At 40.1% G+C, this 18,157-nt stretch overlaps 2 protein-coding genes across 9 annotated transcripts in view; both read right to left on the bottom strand.

Moving 5' to 3' along the window:
* Positions 1-2,826: 2,826 nt before the first annotated feature.
* LOC118224351 (interleukin-18 receptor 1-like) lies at positions 2,827-14,252 on the bottom strand. Its single transcript, XM_035411807.1, has 11 exons — positions 13,691-14,252; positions 13,187-13,237; positions 12,406-12,484; positions 11,944-12,115; positions 11,186-11,333; positions 9,526-9,594; positions 8,966-9,095; positions 8,186-8,334; positions 7,782-7,928; positions 6,401-6,553; positions 2,827-5,451 (listed from the first exon to the last, which is right to left on the bottom strand). Exons 2-11 carry the CDS (start codon positions 13,227-13,229, stop codon positions 5,072-5,074), a joined length of 1,470 nt encoding a protein of 489 aa, XP_035267698.1. The 5' UTR covers positions 13,230-13,237; positions 13,691-14,252; the 3' UTR covers positions 2,827-5,071.
* A 525-nt stretch (positions 14,253-14,777) lies between these two features.
* LOC118223253 (syntaxin-binding protein 5-like) overlaps positions 14,778-18,157 on the bottom strand; it is a 177,751-nt gene continuing 174,371 nt past the window's right edge. For all 8 annotated transcript variants that reach the window (XM_035409524.1, XM_035409525.1, XM_035409522.1 and 5 more), the window contains 2 exons: positions 17,935-18,155; positions 14,778-17,533 (listed from right to left, as the gene is read on the bottom strand). In XM_035409524.1, coding sequence (XP_035265415.1) covers positions 17,492-17,533; positions 17,935-18,155 — 263 coding nt within the window. In that variant the 3' untranslated portion in view covers positions 14,778-17,491. The remainder of the gene's footprint in view (positions 17,534-17,934; positions 18,156-18,157) is intronic.

Genomic DNA, 18,157 nt, shown 5'->3' with positions numbered 1-18,157 from the left:
CCACACACAGTGAAATGTCCAGTCTTAATTAAACCCTGACAGACTACATAGGAGTACAATAGGGCCCATATGTACTCTGTAAGAGTTGATTCAACTGTGAACATTTTACTGTGCATATAAAAAATATGCATACTTGTATTGTAAAATAAAATTTAAAATGACTTTCCTCTGAAACAATACACCACAATGCCACTACAATGGCTGAACCTACACTTGTGTCCATGGCAGCAACAAGGGGCTGACTCTACCACCAGAGTCTACAAAAAACTAAATAATATACAGAAGGGTGACAAATTAAAGGAAAAAAACCAACATAAAGTGTCTTAGTAAGGTGTTGGGCTACCATGAGCCATCTGGTGACTGCGAAGGCCATAGCATGATTCACATCATTTTTATACTCATAAAACCATTCAGTGACCCCTTGTGCCCTGTGTATGGGGGCATTGTTATCCTGGAAAAGACCACTCCCAGCAAGGCAGAAATATTTAATCATAGAATAAAGGCGATCACTCAGAATAACATTGTATTGATTTGCAGTTACCCTTCCCTCTAAGGGGACAAGTGGACCCAAACCATGTCAGGAAAATGCGACCCCACAGCATAACAGAGAACTGTAGGGATCAAGCATTCAGGCCTGTACCATTCTCTTGGTGTGTACCACACATGCAGTCGCCCACTTCTGGAGAATATAGTGAAGGATGACTCATCTGACCATGTCACTTTTTTCCCCATTTCTGTCGACCAGTGCCTATGTTTTTTGCACCACTGAACTCTCAAATGTGCAATTTTCAACCCTATTTACTGATGTCTTTCCCATAGATCTAAATGCAGATGTCACTTTAGTCACTGTTCCTACTGAAACACTAGCTAGTTGAGCAGCCTTTGTGACTGAAACTCCTGCCATCCATGCCTCAATAATGAACGTTCATTCAAAGTCGCTTTGATCTTTTCCAAAATCGAGGTCAACAGGGCTTTCTCAGCATTTTTATACATGCCAAAGGCAGACCATGATAAGATGTTAATTGCTTAATTGTAGCATGCAGTACACCTGTATGGAAGCATCTGCATTTGTTATGTTTCTCCACTCATTTATTCAGGTTTCTCCTTTAATTTGTCACCCATCTGTACATGTGCCATGTCAATGGTGGTTCTTCTTTGACTGGTTAACCATGTCACATGGATTATGAATGTTCCAGTAGTTGCAGCAATTGTTATATTATTGGAAATTGTTGGCTTTTTGGCAGGAAATAAGCTAACAGTGGCTGGGAATGGATGTGTTGGTGACCAAAAACTCAAGCACAGGTTGAACTATTCTCAAAGACAAGCAGGTTTCAGCAAACACTTTGTGTCCATACTTTTCTTATTGTTGTCAGTGGTAGCTGTTTTAAACTGGGCTACATCCTGTTATTTTGGGTCCTCAGTTAGGTAAAAAGGATGTAGCCTAGTATGAAGATTGTTAAATAACAAATTTCACCAATTCAGGGGTCTGATTTATAAACATGCTCTTGGATTTAAATAAAAAATTTAAATTTAAATTAAAAATAGTTTCCAGGTAATAGACCAGGTCATTCAGCCTATGTAAGCTTGTCATTTTGCCTGCTGTCTAGCAGACCTGGGTCAAATATGTATTTGTTTCAGATTCAAATACTTTTCTGTACTCTACTGATCTTGCCTGGTGTAATTAAGCCTGCCAAATATGACCAGAAGGCAGGTTTGCACTTTTTTTGAGTATTTCATTGGTTCCAATTCACCAGACAAGATCAATAAAGCATAGAAAAGTATTTTAATCCAAAACCAATACGTATTTGACCCAGGTCTGCTGTCTAGCGAGAATCCAGCACTGTCACATGTTTTTGAAGACTACAAGGGTCTCTGCTTCTACCAGGTGGCCTGGTGTGATCTTGTCATCATTATCAGTTTTCTCTTATAATGACAGTTTGACTATATGATCTACCAAAATAATGAAAAAAATGTATTTAAATTTGATAATCTTTAGCTGGCTAAATTGCCTACCCACTCTAGCAAGATTATAGAGGCAAAACAACAAAAATACACAGTCCAAATACACACAGACTGCATGCACTGTATATCTATGCGTAAAAAGTGCTGTATTTTCTACACTGTGAAACCAAAGAGTACAAAATACCCTTAAATAAAATCAGAGAATGTGCACTTTAACCACATGTGAATTGTCTTGTGGTTAAACATGTGATTACAAATCTAAAATTGTGGAGTACAGAGCCAAATCAAGAACAAATATATGTCTTTGTTCCAAACATTATGACGCTCACTGTGTGTGTGTGTGTGTGCGTGTGTGTGTGTACACAGTGCAGTCTACAAGTATCTGGACAGTGACACCATTTTGTTGTTTTGTTGTCTCTGGACTACAGTTATAGTATGTATAGGATTTCATTGGAGTCGAAATGAAACTATAAATATGAGGTCTATCTACAGTGACCCAAGATAGATTATATCAAAAACCTATTGCTACTACAACCACCACATGAAACAAATTAGACTAATGCACACAGTAGCAGGTGGCTTCTCTACACTCAGATCACCACCTACGCATTCTTTATATTTTTTATTTTTTGTTTCCATGTAGGGCTGAAATATGGAAACAATAACTGACTTCTTTAATATCACTGTCCTGACTTTCTTTTACCATCTTTTATCATCCTCCTCACAAGGTTCCCTCTCAAAAATAGACGGAAAGTTATTCACTGACATTTTCTGCATGAAGGGGAGTGGGCACTATATCCTCCTGGCAGACAATAAGAACACTTAAAAAAAACAGAGAATTACAATTGGCACTCAAACTCAGCGTTGTTGGTTTTTTAATATCTCATCCATTTTCTGAAATTGGAAAGACTGCTTTTAATTACGATGCACCCTGGACTTGGAATACGTCGCAAAAATGGTTAAAATGGGTGAACTTATGACCACAGCTACATTTAAAGGCTTGGTTCATTCTCCCGTGGCTGAGAAATGTTCTGGTTAATTGTTCCTGTCATTAATTATATCTACTGTATGTTTTCATTGTTTTAATCTAGTATATGTGAAAATCTCTGAATGGAACCTGTGAATCAAATAAGTCACAGACAAATCACAGTCAGCTGCAGAGAAGAGAGTTGAGTTTCTGCTATACCACATAGCTATACCATGGACAATATCTGTACAGATTTTATATACACAAGCAGTGCTAATTCATCCCCCTCAGTACGATGTTATTACAGCGTAATGAAATTCACAAATTTGCAGTTGATAAAGAGATGAGAGGTTTTTGAACAACTTCGTCTCTCACCTTAAAAACAAATCACACACAGTGCTCTTCTCTAGACAGGCTCATGACACTTAGTTAACACATTCACCCTCTTGCTCGCTTGCACCTATAAGAGGTTATCCTTGACCTCTGGTGCAAAAGCAGGCTTCTTGATGCGAGAGCAGTAGAGTTACTTCTGGGCGGTGGGGGCGGGGGTGTGAGGATGACAAAGACACCATCGAGCCTGTGGTATGGTGGAGAAAGAACGGTTATACACAAAGGTGTTCAGCAGAATTTCCTGCTATCAGTGCAATTTTCGCCACAGACACTGTGACAGGTGTGAAAAAATAACCTCTGTTTACTCATCAGCTCCACCCACCCCAACCTCATTTGTGTAAACACTTTTCTGTGTGCTAATCCTGTGCAACATTCAGCAAGGGTATCTGACTTTTACCTGCGCACAATCATGTAATTCACTAGTGAGCACACACACATACAAACACGCAAATACACCGGAATGCAGAAATACACACTAGTATAATGCATGTTTTTTTCTCATAAAATGTGCAGGTTCACATCAGGGCAGTTTGATCTAACAATTTAGACAGACAGAAACTGATCTAAAAATAAAGCCAGACATTTATTAATCTAAATTACAAACTAAGGCACAAACAAAAACACACAAAGTTCACACAATAGAAGATCTCTACCCAAACCACCAAAACGCAAACCACACAAAAGAAGCCCCAAAGAAGATCTCCCCTGCCTCATACTGCAGGGCTTATACTGGGCCACAGGCAGGTGGAGGCAATCAAGCAATTAAGCAATTAGGTATTACCTCCACCTGCACTACCCAGGCAAGCAGAGGCTGGGGACGTAACACGTTATTAACAACACACACTCTATCAATTCTATCATTCACAATACTACTGTCGACATTGGTGCTGGTGTTCTTTTGTAATCTAACAAACAATCTAAGATCCCCTGAAGTACCATAGCAATCAACCTAAAATTGGGGCCATACGCATAATTTGGAAGTGGGCAGCCATTTTGCTTAAATGTAAATTGTTGTCCTGTGGCCATCTTTGGAAATATCAAAATGTATTCTGCATTTTAACACAGGGACATGCTGTAGATCATGCATGCCAAATTTGGTGAGAATTGGACTAACATTGTAGATTCGTGTTTTTCAAAAAATTCAAAATGGCAGAAAATCCAATAGGGCAGAATTTAAGAGTTCTCTGAGCAAATTTTTTTCAGGATGAGGAGGAAGAAATTTTGTGCATGTATAGAGCCTATTCAAAATTAGTATTTTGCAACAAGCGCTCCCCTACAGGCCATATTTCACTATGACACAGTGAGCCTGTGCACGGTCGACCATAATATTGCTATCTATCATCCCCTGAAGTATCGTTGCAATCAACGTGAATTTGTGGCCATACAAATATTTTGTGAGTGGTCAGCCATTTTTCCTAAATGTAAATTACAGTCCTGTGGCCATCGTTTTATGTATAAAACATAACATAACAAGTATAACAATTTAACACAGCAATGGGCTGCAGATAACACATGCTGAATTTGGTGAGAATCAGGTTTTTGAAAAAATTCAAAATGGTGCGAAGAGGCGGAAGAAGAAGAATCCTAGCAAAAACAATAGGTGTCCTATGCACCCTTGGTGCTCCTAAAAATCAGAGCACCATCTGAGAGGAACCAAAGCAGATAAAAATAAGTACTTCACAGAGCTGGCGTTCTCTCTTCTTTCACATTTCAGGAATTCCACACAGTTCTCTGTTCCCCCTCTCCTTTCCTTCACAGCATAGTCATGCTTTCTGCTCTGTGCTTGGGGCTCTTCTGGGCAGGCATATGGTAGCGCAGTTTCTTCCAGAAGGGGGAAGAGAGGGGCGCGGAGCGGTCACCCCTCCAAGCTACGGCGCCTCCAGAGCGGACCAGCAGCTGGAGCGGCTCGGGCAGGGAGTCCTGCTTGCCGCGCGGGGCTCTCTCCACCAGGATCAGCCGGGTCTGCCGATCCACTAGCGCCGCGTGGAGCCCGCTCAGCAGACCCTGCTCGTCTCCGGCCCCGCCCCAAGCCGTGCCCTTCACCCAGCTCTCGTGCTCCGCCTCCAGGGTGCCTGGGAGCAGCACCAGCCTCCGACTCTGCCCAATGTGCTCCAGCACCGCTTCCGGTACCGCTGCAACAGCAGTATACAGAGAGAGACGTATGAACCAGTCTATACACACATGCTCATACAGAGTGAGATATACTACCAACTAAATGTGAACGCACACACACACACACACACACAACAATCTGCATGCACATAAAGCAACCTACACACAAAACAAACACCGTTATAAAAAAAAAATCTACACACTACACCACGGTTAAGCTCGTCTCAAATAAGCAATTACATATGGTGATGTGGGTGTTTGATAACCTTTTTCACTAAATAAATGAAATTATTTTAAAATGTGTTTTGTGTTTCCTTTGTCTAATATAACATTTTGTTTAAATATGTGAAACCATTCACATGTTGTTAAAAAATAAAAATAAAACTTAACTGCTAACAATGAAAATATGGGTAATAAACCAAAGTCACATTCCCAATGTGCACTCAGCATTACTTATTAAGGCTATAAAAATGATGAGCACCTTCCACACTGAAGTCAGATATCCATCTCCCAGAGGGAGGGTATCATTCACAAAGGAATAACCTACTTCCTTGCTCAACAGTGCCTCCTCTGGTCTGTACCATTTGCCATTTGCCTGAGCCAGTTCAGTTGCAATATATTCCAGCATGCTATGTACACAGCTAAACTCATGGATTTTAGAGCACAAATAAGTATCTCATGGCTACATGAGCTTTGGAGGAGGATGATGGAATATCAGAAATGGGACAGACTGACAGTTAATGCAACAAGTCCAAAATTGAGAGCAAAAATGGGAACAATAAAACAGCTGGAAAAAGTTTTTTTTTAAAGTAACTTTTAGTTAGCCACAAACTGTGACCAATGTTATCCAAGAGTGAGAGAGTTTTCATTTTGGTGGAGTTGATGTGTGACCCACGGGGGAGAGTTTTGTGTTGTTTGCTGTACCGTTTGTAGCACTGAAACCAGCAGGAGTAAGAAGCCGGGCCTCACCTCTGCCTGGGAGGATGTCTCGCTCGTACAGGCACAGCCGGTAGCCAAACTCAGTCTCCAGTATGCGGGGGATCAGCCTCTGCTCCTCCTCTGTCAGGGCCTCCTCGCTGGCTGCCTTATAATACATTATGTAGGCATCATACTGCTTTCCATCTGAAATATGAGAAAAATCTGGCTGAGTTTTTATTTTTTATTGTTTTTTTAATGTTCTGCAATTTCTCAGCACGTAACTGTGTTACTAAATAATATTCTGTTGAAACCCTGTTGGTTCACTGCTGGTGCAAAGCATTTGCTGTACTTAATGTAAATTATTAAAACTAAAAATGCTTGAGTTCATAGCAAATTGTATCCTCTCTGCCTTGACTTCAGCAAGTTAACAGAGTTTTTCTCATCTTGGGGGTGTTACAAGCACTTTCTACTCATCGAGCCTTACCCAGCAACGCTCTGGAACTTCAGCATTTATAAGTCCTGGAATGAGATAGAGCCTGCTAAAGCAGGAAGTCCCTTCGACAATTTCTCCAATAATGTTTGTTTGTCGTTTGTTTGAACAAAACCAAAATATTGTTGAAACAGGCACACAAAAACTCGGCTTATTTCGCTAAGACATCCATCAAGCTACAGCATGTTGTTTCTTACTACTGCAAATACATAAACAGAGCACATACACCAAATAAATGTCATTCCACCTTATTAACATGCTATGCAGTACATGCTATCACCACCACATAGTTATTTATATGCTGTGGATGTGTAATGGTGATAGCATATATTGCTGTAGGTGCACGTGCACATTAAAATATAGCCGTATAAAATATATTATATTTAACTTTTTCTGGATTAGTAAGCTACTTATGAAAGGTTAGCTTGATTCTCTGATAAGTAACAACATTATACCCCGCCGGGCTGGTTCAGACAACAAAACAGCTGACTGACACCATTATGCTGTGTACATGCTATCATCCTGGTAACATACTGGATAGTCCTTAGTTGTGTGAATCAGAAAAGCCACTAGATTGCCAGGAGAGTAAATACGGCAGTGTTCCATGTTGCATGTGTGAAAGGGGCTACTGTCTCTAAGTGACACTCCTTTGTGGACAGGGGATTGGCTGTCCTTAAGGCCCGCCCTCTCCTCTTACCGGGGAGTGACTTTCTTTAAGAACCGCCACTACTCAAACAGGGGTGTGGCTGTCCTTAAGGCCCGCCCTCTCCTCTTACCGGGGAGTGACTTTCTTTAAGAACCGCCCCTACTCAAACAGGGGATTGGCTGTCCTTAAAGCCCTCCCTCTCCTCTTACCAGGGAGTGACTTTCTTTAAGAACCGCTCCTACTCAAACAGGGGTGTGGCTGTCCTTAATGGCCACAACCTGTAAACCTTGCCTCACCTTTAACAGAGAAGGAAGCACCCCTGAGTTGTCGGAGAAACAGCACAATGTCTATTTTGAGCTTCACATAGATGACCGTAACCACTGATGCAACGACAGCAAACACTGCCACAATCCCCGACCACAGGAAAGGTGATGGAGCATCACCTAGGAAACAGACAATCAAATACAAATGAAAAATAGCCAAACTTTTCACTGCGGCTTCTCACCAATCTGTAGCCTATTTATAGAACAATAATACACTCACACAGACAGACGCACGCACGCATACACACACACACACACACACACACATACATGTACACACACACACACACAGACAAACACACGCCAATCCATGGAACAATACCAAACCAACAGATGCATGCTTTTATACACACAGGCACATATGAATGAACTCTCACCTCTCGTTGTCAGGGTGATGGACACATTAATTGAGGAAGGAATTGGTGAGTCTAATTTGCAAGTGTACTTAGTGTTGAGGTGTTCTGGGGTCACGCGTCTGAACACCAGTGATGCGATCATGTGGTATTTCCCGTCCCTCTGCGGCTCTCTATGGATGATACAAAAGGATGGTTCAGTGAAGAACGCACAAGCTGCCTTTCCACAGCCATGTAGATCCCAGATCAGTTAGCGCTTTGCAGCGCTCATTGCTCTTTCACAGCTGCGCCTGGGCATTGACACGGATTCAGGAGCACGTTCCTGGTCCCTCAGCCATGCACGTCTCGTCCTTCTAAACTGGTCTATTGGGTCAGCTGAAGCAAAGGTACTCATGGCTAAAGGTTGGCGTTATCGCAAGTAGTGTGTCATAAATGAGCACAATTAGCTGCCATGTTTTAATGGGAATATGACGTTAACACCAATGAGACATTGCATGAGAGGTATTTAGGGTGGTGGTGGCACTGCCATGGACCAACAGTAGACCATCTTAGCTTGGGAAATAATCAAAATGTAGCTTTCAGTATTTTTAAACATACGTTTGTTTACTAACCACATGGGACTCTTTCTAACCATCTGAGCTCCCTGAGCATCGTGGTGATTGGGTAAAGTTGTCATGATCTAATCTTTGACTTTGACTCTTCTCATTTTGCGGAGTGGCAGAAACATTGCAGAAACAGAAATGGGGCACTTGGATGATGTGGGAGCTGGGAGCAGGCAGGTCTGTGATGTCAGACGGAGCTTACATGGTTTCGTTGTAAAAGACAGGCTCGCTGGGTTCCTTTGATACCCACTTTGTCTCCTTCATCCAGAAAATCAATTCAAATTCTGGCTCAGAATGAAGCACCACTACACATGAGACCACAGCTGCTTTCCCTTTAAAGAGACACACACATTTCAATTATTTATTTAAGACCGGAGTTAGCCATTCCATAAAAAGTCCAATGTTTTTTTGTTTCTTTTTTAAATTCCAGGGATGTATTGCATCATGTCAATGTTGATAAATGTCACAGTTTTCACAGATTGTGGCATTTATAAAGTATCAGAGTTTTCACAGATTGAAAACTATGACAAAATGACTAGGCAGTTTGCAAATGCCCATACACACATTACCCATGTTATGATAAAAATTGCAGCAAGTTTGTTTTCCAGTTCATCTTGAATTTTCCCCTCTTTAACTCAAATGATTTCCTTTTTCTTTTTTTTGCTTTTCGTTTTGCTGTAGAAAATTCCCACAATAAATCACTATGACAACCTGATGTGCATAGTGCTATACACACCAAAAAGGCAGAGAGCCTTCCCTTACCCACATCCACCTTTATTTCGGCATTGTCCAGCGGCTGAATAATCTTAGGATCAAGCACAACACGACCCTCTGTCAGAACAAAGCATAAAGCGAAAGATTCATTTTGGTCCCTTAAATTTTTTTTCAGAATCCTCTCTGACAGGGAAAAACAGTTCTGAGAAATGATTACTCTGAATCACCCTTAAGACTGGGTGTTTGTCACGGGAATCACAGGTGTCACAAATTCTGTTATTTTTTGGCATTTCCATAATTTTTTTACAGTTTCAGTGCTTTCTGGATTTTTCGGCAGTTTTGGATGGTAACTATGAACCTTAATGCAGCCTACAGTGTGATTTGTATAGGCCGAAGCATTTTAAATGCTGGGAGAAACAATGCGTGACCATGTATACCGATTCTAGAGTGAGCTGGAATCAAGATTTCCATCCTTGTCAGTTGTTGCAATCAGACGCTTGATGGCCCCTGTGAACAGTGTTGATGTCCAAGGCTCATTTTCCCATTACTGTTACAGTGACACAGTCAGTACAGTCAATGACAACAGATGCTCCATCAAGGACTCAATTCTTGCTATGTACAACACTGTATCAAAACCATGTTTTATTTTAGTACTGTAATTTGAGAATGCTTTATTTCTAACAATGTTCTATTAGATTAAAAGGCAAAAAAGCATGCCCTTTCTTTCCAAATTAAGCAATTAAATCAACCAGGCTATATACACTATATGGCCAAAAGCATGTGGAAACTGGACATCCAACATCTCATCCAAAATTATGGGAATTAATATGGAGTTGGTCCACCCTGCTGCTATAACAACCTCCACTCTTCTGGGAAGGATTTATATTACATGTTGGAGAATTTCTGCAGGGATTTGCTTCCATTCAGCCATTAGAGCAATAGTGAGGTTGAGCACTGATTGAGCTTCCCAACTGATCCCAAAAGCTGTTGGATGGGGTTGAGGTCAGGGCTCTGTGCAGGTCAGTGAAGTTCTTCCACACCGTTCTCAACAAAACCATTTCTATATGGACCTTGCTGTGTGCTCGGAGGCACTGTTATGCTGAAACAGGAAAGGGCCTTCCCCCTGGGGAAGCACAAAATCATCTAGAATGTGATTGTATGCTGTAGCATTAAGACTTGCCTTCACTGGAACTTAGGGGCTAACCCAAATCATGAAAAACAGCCCCAGACCAAGGAGTTTCCAGACACTGTGGGGTCTGTTGATTTTTTTTTAAAAACTTTAAACACTTGTTACTGTTGCTGTAGTTGCGCATGTTATTTCAATAATTTCTCACTGCTGAGATCTACTAATGAATTCAATAAATTAACTTTTTTTTTTTGTCCATTTTTCTGTGATTTACAACAACTCTGCCTTGACACCTCTGTGATTTCAACCAATGATTTCCGTGGTAAACACCCAGCCTTAATCATCATCAATACTGCAGGGGGTGAGAGGATGCTGTGCCACAGTTAAACACAAGGGTAAATGAGCACAAATAATAAATTATGGGTGGTGCTTTAAGATGACATCCAATTGAAATAAAAACAATTCAACTTCTTATTCGTGATGCATTTCTTATCTTTTGATATCTCATATTAACAGTTGCTAGATTTTTTTTTTTTTTAACATGTCGTTTTTTAAAGAGAAACTGCTGGAGAGAAATCTTACCATTCACCTTCAGCTCCTGGGTTCTAGACATGGTGTACACCTGTGTTCCATTGCTGAAGGACCATGTGCAGGTGTAATATCCAGCGTCACTTGTCGTAAGACTTTGAAAGATAAGGCTTTCTCCGGAGCGCAGTTCCGATGAGCAGTTCTAGAAGAGGAAAACAATTCAAATCAGTGCAAGGCTGGGTCTCGTTGAGCCAGAGACATTGGAAACCTTCACTCCTTTCACTTACAATATACCAGTGTTGAGGTCTCTTTAACTTCAATTCAGGCAATTCAAGACACAAATTGAAATTCGATTAATTTTCTGACTTCCTGAGAAAATGTCACGTGCAGTTTTTGCCTTTAAAGAAATATATAGGTAAAGAAATGCATAGGTACCACAGACTCATACACACACACACATAATGTTACAATTTCCAAATCAGGAGGTTTCCTACAGAAACTATAGTGCATCTGCAGTATCATGAAAAGGTATGATGAAATTTGTCATTATGAGAAATTACTTGATCTTTATTTTCTTCAATCTCAGAGTAGTTTTAGTTTCAGTTTTAGTTTCACAGGCTCATTTGCAATAGAATGACCAAGGCTTCTGACCAGCATGTGATCCTAGGGAAACCATTTTGTTTTCCATACCTTGGAGGGGGAGTGTATCCACTCTCAACAACAATTAGTCTTTTTTTTTAGTCTTCACTGGTTGTAAAGCTTTCCATTCTTAACATTAAAGCAGATTTTTGCACATCTGCTTCATATGATACCTTCTTCCAGGTGATGCTGGAATTAAGGGAAGCACGAGATTGCCGGTGGCATTTCAGGACGAGAGACTCCCCCACGCTGCCCTGTACACTGAACAGGTTATCCTCTGTGTAGCAGTTTCCTCTGTTCACTGTCAGGTTAGACCAGGCCTGCCCAAGGATGCTGCTGCCATTACTTAAAAAGGGACAAATCATGAGACAGCATGAGATACTAGGTAAAACAAGTGGGGTTTTCGGAAGAAGTTTATGGGATGAAATCATATGCAGGGCACTGTGCATATGTGGCCTGGGATCTCAGGCCTAATTACATAATCCACTACACCGTCTGCACGCATTACCACATAACGCAATATACTGATGGCATACATCGCTGCTTAATCTTAAACTGATTTCATGCATTATCGTGATGACTTTTCACAAGCATACAGGATGTTGCTAAAGACACTGCACACACATAGTACGTACGTCAAAGCTCCCACTTGGCCCTCGTGCGCACCAGCCTGTTCGGCTTTCACAAGGCCAGAGGCATGAAGGCCAGCCAGACCTGTGCAAATCAAAGCAACACAAACAGAGGCAACAAGATACAAGCGAGTTTAGGAGCTGGAGGCACCACAGTTATCTTTGTATGGAGGCATGCCCAGTTCTGCCCTATTTTGTGTCTCGTATTTCATTTGTTAAAATCAAATATTTTCTCTGTATCTGCAAAAGAAGTGATGATGTCAGTATCTCCACCTCCTGTTACTTCAGTGTTATAGGGAGAACATGAGAAGATAATATCACCATAACAATGCAATATAAAATATGAAGATCCAATATATTGACATTCTTGATTCTTCATCAGGGAGATGTTCTGATGATATCATGAGCATTGAGACTCGCATATTCAGATATAACAATTATTTATTTATGAAACATGGCTCTGTTTTCTGAAATGCAAATGATTTTTTCCAATTTTACTGAGAAACGATTGAATTATAGCAAAATGGACCAAGTACTGCCTCTTTGGTCTCAATGGGATACATCTGATAAGAAACTGAATCTAGTAAGCGTGGATGACACGTGTTTTTCATGTATTAGAATATGTTTTTTGGAGAGCCTCCATATATTAAAAAAATATTATCCAATGCATTGCTCTTTAAGTTCCATTATATGATTAGTACATACTTTCGTTTTGTCATGGAACAACTGCATTATAAATACACTGGACATGGAGATGAATCCAATAATTCATCCAATCCAATATTACCTTGGGAGCCGGAGAGAAAGATGACGAAAAACAGGAGTTTCATCTTCTCTTCTAAAAATTGATCGAATGATATAAGTAAGAAAGCGATGACGAAAAAGACCACACAGAAGTATCAACACATGAACAGCAATACTCTTGTTTCAAGCTGCATTGTCGACCAATTTTAAATCAATAGGAAAAACACGAACAGAATTAGTATGTTATCAATAACATCTGTACTACAGTCTCTTAATTTGTGAAATGTGCGAATGATAGTGAATCAGACAAATTACGTTCACATTATTGAACATCATCAGTTACACCGTACATTAATGAGTTAACTAGATTGTTATTTTTATTTATTTTTTAATCATTATTTTTTTACAGCAGTTATCTACAATTTGCGACTTGATTGTGCGAAGATTTATTGTAAGAAGGTGCCGTCATTTTTCAGCATTGCCTTGTGTTGCGCTACAATGATTACCAGTGCGTGCAGTGATCGATTAATAATATTTCGTAGACTACCTTGTAACAGTTTTCAGATAGGTCCGTTTACTCTTCCAGAAATCAGACTTGTTTTGCGTTTTTTCTTCTTCTTAGCTTTCTGTGTCTGTGGTTAATTGATGCCTGGTAATTGCCGATAGGTACCATACCCTATACTATCCATACTAATACAGATTCACGAACAATTAAACAGAAAACTTTAATTTAGCGCTATATGCAGCCAGTCATTAAAATTATAATCCATAGTGACAGCTAACGGATCATGAAACAACGGAAACTCCCACGGAACTCCCTCTTGACACTTTTTTTAGACAGAAAAAAAAGAAAAGAAAAATGCAACTGCAAGGCAGTATGGGATTCCCCCTATCTCGTGTTAACTCAAACGACATATAGGTAATTACGCTATGACAAAAAAAAAAAAATTGCATAACGAGACATTTACATATTTAAAACTAGATAGCCGGCTGACAACCTAGTAACTGCCCTACCTCCTGGCGAGAACTTCAACGAATATTCGTAAATAACACGCCTGTATTTGGGAGGGGAAATAGAAAGAAGTTTCGGTCTGTTCTTCTCTTTTCCACAGAAAGAATGAAGGGTAAGGTTTTTCGGTTGTGAAATTGGGTCAGTTTTTTCACGCTCTTTTAGCCCCTTAAGAAAAAAAAAAACCTGAATGCTGCCAATTATTATGCACACCCTGTACACCACTGGTTATCAACCCTAGTCCTGTATATCTAACGTCCTCTAGGTCTTCACTCCAACCCCAATAAAGCACATCTCAATTAACAGCTAAAGATCTGCATTGAGCTGATAATTAGTCGTCAGGTATGCCAAATTGGGGTTGAAATGAAAATCTACAGGATGGTACATTTTCAGGAAGAGGGTTACCATTTCTGTACACACTCTTGACTGCTTTAATTTCAAGCAGACTTCCTGACCATTTTGCAAGACCTTTCTTGTCAATTCCGGTCGAGTTCAGACAGGAATGTTCTCCCCTCCCAAGTGGTTGTTGTCAGAAGCCAATTCTTTTGATTAAAACTTGATTGAATATCACTAGGTCTACTTGAGGTTATCACAGCATCTGTACACAAAACATACACACAGAATCTAGTGTGAACATCAATCAATGTTTATTTTGCATCAACATATTCTGTTTTTTTCTGTAACTTCTACTACACTACTAGGATATTAAGAAGAAAACAAAGTGGCAGGATTCAGTTAAAGGAGACAAACTTTGCGGCCACTTTTGATTAAAAAATAATAAAGAAAAAAAGAAAAACGAGACAATGATTCAATAACAAAACTACAGAGTGAAATACAGTATTTCAGGGACTCCCACAGAACTGAAACATCAGTTACAGTACCACCCATAAACAGGTACAATAGCCACAGACAATTCTCAGAACTGTATTTGTTCCCCGGGATGTACATATTAATATGAAAATTGAAAGTGTACAAACAAAACACCCAGTCAATATTATTGTAATTTATAGCCATTAAGGACAGTCACACTGACGGGCTGAACACAAATCTCTTTGAATTGGGCACACAACAAGAATTCCCTGCAACCCCATTTTGTTGTACACACAATGTCCACACAGTTACCAACTATCCATGACCAGACCTGGACACTGTGGAGAGCACACACTGGGCTCTAGGTAGGAAATGGATCAGTTTCAACTTGGCATCATTTAGTGAATGGCATTATTGGCATTTTTGAAGACCTTGTGCTGGTGCTAATGAAGGAATTCAGACAGGTATATGTAAAAGCCATGGATGTCTTTTCAGCATGAAAACCAGAGGAAGATGGATTCATTGCTGGAATCTGAGTAGTTTTTAAAACCAATTTCACTCAGTTTAATATCTGTGCTTACACCATTCGTACACAGTGATCCGCTGTATTATTTAATCCAAAATGCCTCTGATCAGCGCTTCAACATGTTGTTGTTATGCACTACCACTGAGATACTCAACATATACATTACATAACAACATAGCACATTTTTAGGACAAATACTCACAGAAAGGTTGTCACCAAGAACTATGGGGCAGGGATTGTTATTGCAGACTACTACTAAAGTATCTAAGGCAAAAGCATGTAAAACAAATATAACCTGAAGGATAAAATGCATTTGGAGTAAGGTGCAGAAAATGTTGATTGAAGATGCATCAGTATGAAAGAGAGACACACATGATTGCCATTGCACTCTGTAAGACCAGTCAGTTTACTACAGGATTTCTATTTACATGTATGTTAAAAATATCCAAAAACCACAAGATGTTTCATGACTATACCTTGATAGTGGATCAGTTCAGTCTCTGTCATCTCTTCCCTAAGGTGACCAGCAACTGACCAAGGTTTTTTTAGTTTTTAATTAAATATACTTTATATAGAAATAAATGTTGATAACACCATAAACTATAAAAGAGTCTAACGAGGACGTCTTTATGAAATGGAAATGCATGGCTCTCTCACAGTGACAGTCTGACGTATAGCAATATAGACGTATAGATCTGTCATTTACGTTTGATTGCTTTGATTGCTTTGGCAGAGCCTATAGCTCATATTTGAATTGCGTCCGGGGAATCAAAATACTGTAGCAATGACAAAATGTGCAAATATAGATGTGCGTGTATGTGTGTGCGCGTGTATGTATGTATAAGCAAAACCAAAACAAGCTAAACAGAACTGTGACAAACATCCATTAAAGGCCACCTATCTATTCCATAGAAAATGTATTAGGTCAAGCACATGAGCTTTACTACTTTACAATCAGAGTTCACCCATCCAGGTTATGGCACATGAAATACGGATATGCATATGGACCTAAACAAACAAAACAGGAATTTATTCATGTCTTCCAACCTCGGTTCCATAACCAGACACATACACTCGAAACAGCTTTCATTCCATGTACAGTATATACGTATAATTTGGGATGTCTAAGGAGTAATACTGAATCCAAAAGTAGTCGCAGCCAATAAAAAGCTAAATATCTGGTTAAACTGAACTGCAAACTAGACTGCGCACCAATGAATAACCAGTGACCGCACCTGAAAAATAGATTTGCTTGAGTGAACGTGTATCAGAGTTAGGCTGGCACATGACGGATCTTGTTTTTTTCTTGCAAAGAAGATTTAGTGTTTAGAGTAGCATTGTTTAAAAAGCAAATAGCTTTATTCTAAAATATCACTTGTCTGTAAAAGGAAGAGAAAAAAAAAATCATAAAAGCCCAGAATATTTTGGCCTTGTAGCAATTTGGGGTATATTTCTTTTTTGTTTCTTTTTACTTTTTTTTTTTTTTTTGTACTTTTTAAACGATCTCAAAAAATAGAAAGTTTTTTTTTTTAAGTTAGTTTCTAAATTGACTTAAATTAATAAATAAACTTTTTTTCTTTCAAATGTCGTAACATGCTGCTTCTAGTATGGCAGTTTTTTTGTTTGATTATTCACCTTTCTTGTTTCATGCAATTTGGCTTATTTTCATCCTTTGTTACAGTAGCCACTGAGACGTGACGGGTGAGAGGATCCTAAAACGGAAATGAACCACGATCCAGGGGGTAATAGAGAGAGGGGGTAATACCGAGGAACCTCACTTTACAAACCCCCCCACCCCCACCCCCCATTTGGTCAGGTACCGTCCCTCCATAGTCTACAGAATCCATCCACCATGCTGTTCAGCTCCGACAACCAATGGGAATTGTCCTCTCCAGCGGTTGCCAGGAAGAACAGAAACACAAAGCCAGTGCTAGTGCCATGTCTCTCCCCGTTTCATTCGTCCATTTCCCTCAGGGAAGAGAAATTATTCTTCCTCCAGGATTTTAGAACTGATACCACTTCTTATCCTTGCATTTCAGCATCAGCTGTGGGAAGTAAAGACAGGCATGAACTAAACGTCCTAATATCAGTACTTCTAATACAATATAATATGGCTCTATTCACAATTTCATCACCAAAACTGTACATACAACAGCATTCTTCATGATGGAAATCAAAGATGATCTGGACAAATACTGTATAGACAGGCTACAGAAATACAGAATATACTGTACAGCACATTTCTTTCTTTTTTGTTATTTATTATTTTTGTTTCTCTTTTTTCACATCACATCTTAAGGTTACATTTGCATATTATTTGGTGCTAAAAACGTACTGTTCCACGGCTCAGCTACTAATGACGTGATCGGATCAGTCACATACTGTAAGGCCATTTGGTGTCAGATAAAAGGCAGGCAGGATTCACCGTTCCCCTGCTGTACCGTACCTCATGGGCGTGTTTGGAGAACATGTCCGCGCTGGACATCATCAGCGCCGTGCGTTCCTCCAGCTCGCCCAGCCTCTGGCCTCGCTCGTCCAGAGCGACGCGGGCCCTGGCCAGGTCGCTCACCACCCCCCCGGCCGCCGCCTTCATTCCCTCCACCCCGCCCTGACCCGGGATGTGCTGGGCCAGGCTGCGCGACCCCTTCCCTGCTGCGGCCTCTCCGACT

The sequence above is a fragment of the Anguilla anguilla genome, chromosome 3 (assembly GCF_013347855.1).
Source record: "Anguilla anguilla isolate fAngAng1 chromosome 3, fAngAng1.pri, whole genome shotgun sequence".
NCBI lineage: Eukaryota > Metazoa > Chordata > Actinopteri > Anguilliformes > Anguillidae > Anguilla > Anguilla anguilla.
Note: the sequence above shows the minus strand (reverse complement) of the source record. Positions and strands in the feature narration are given on the sequence as shown.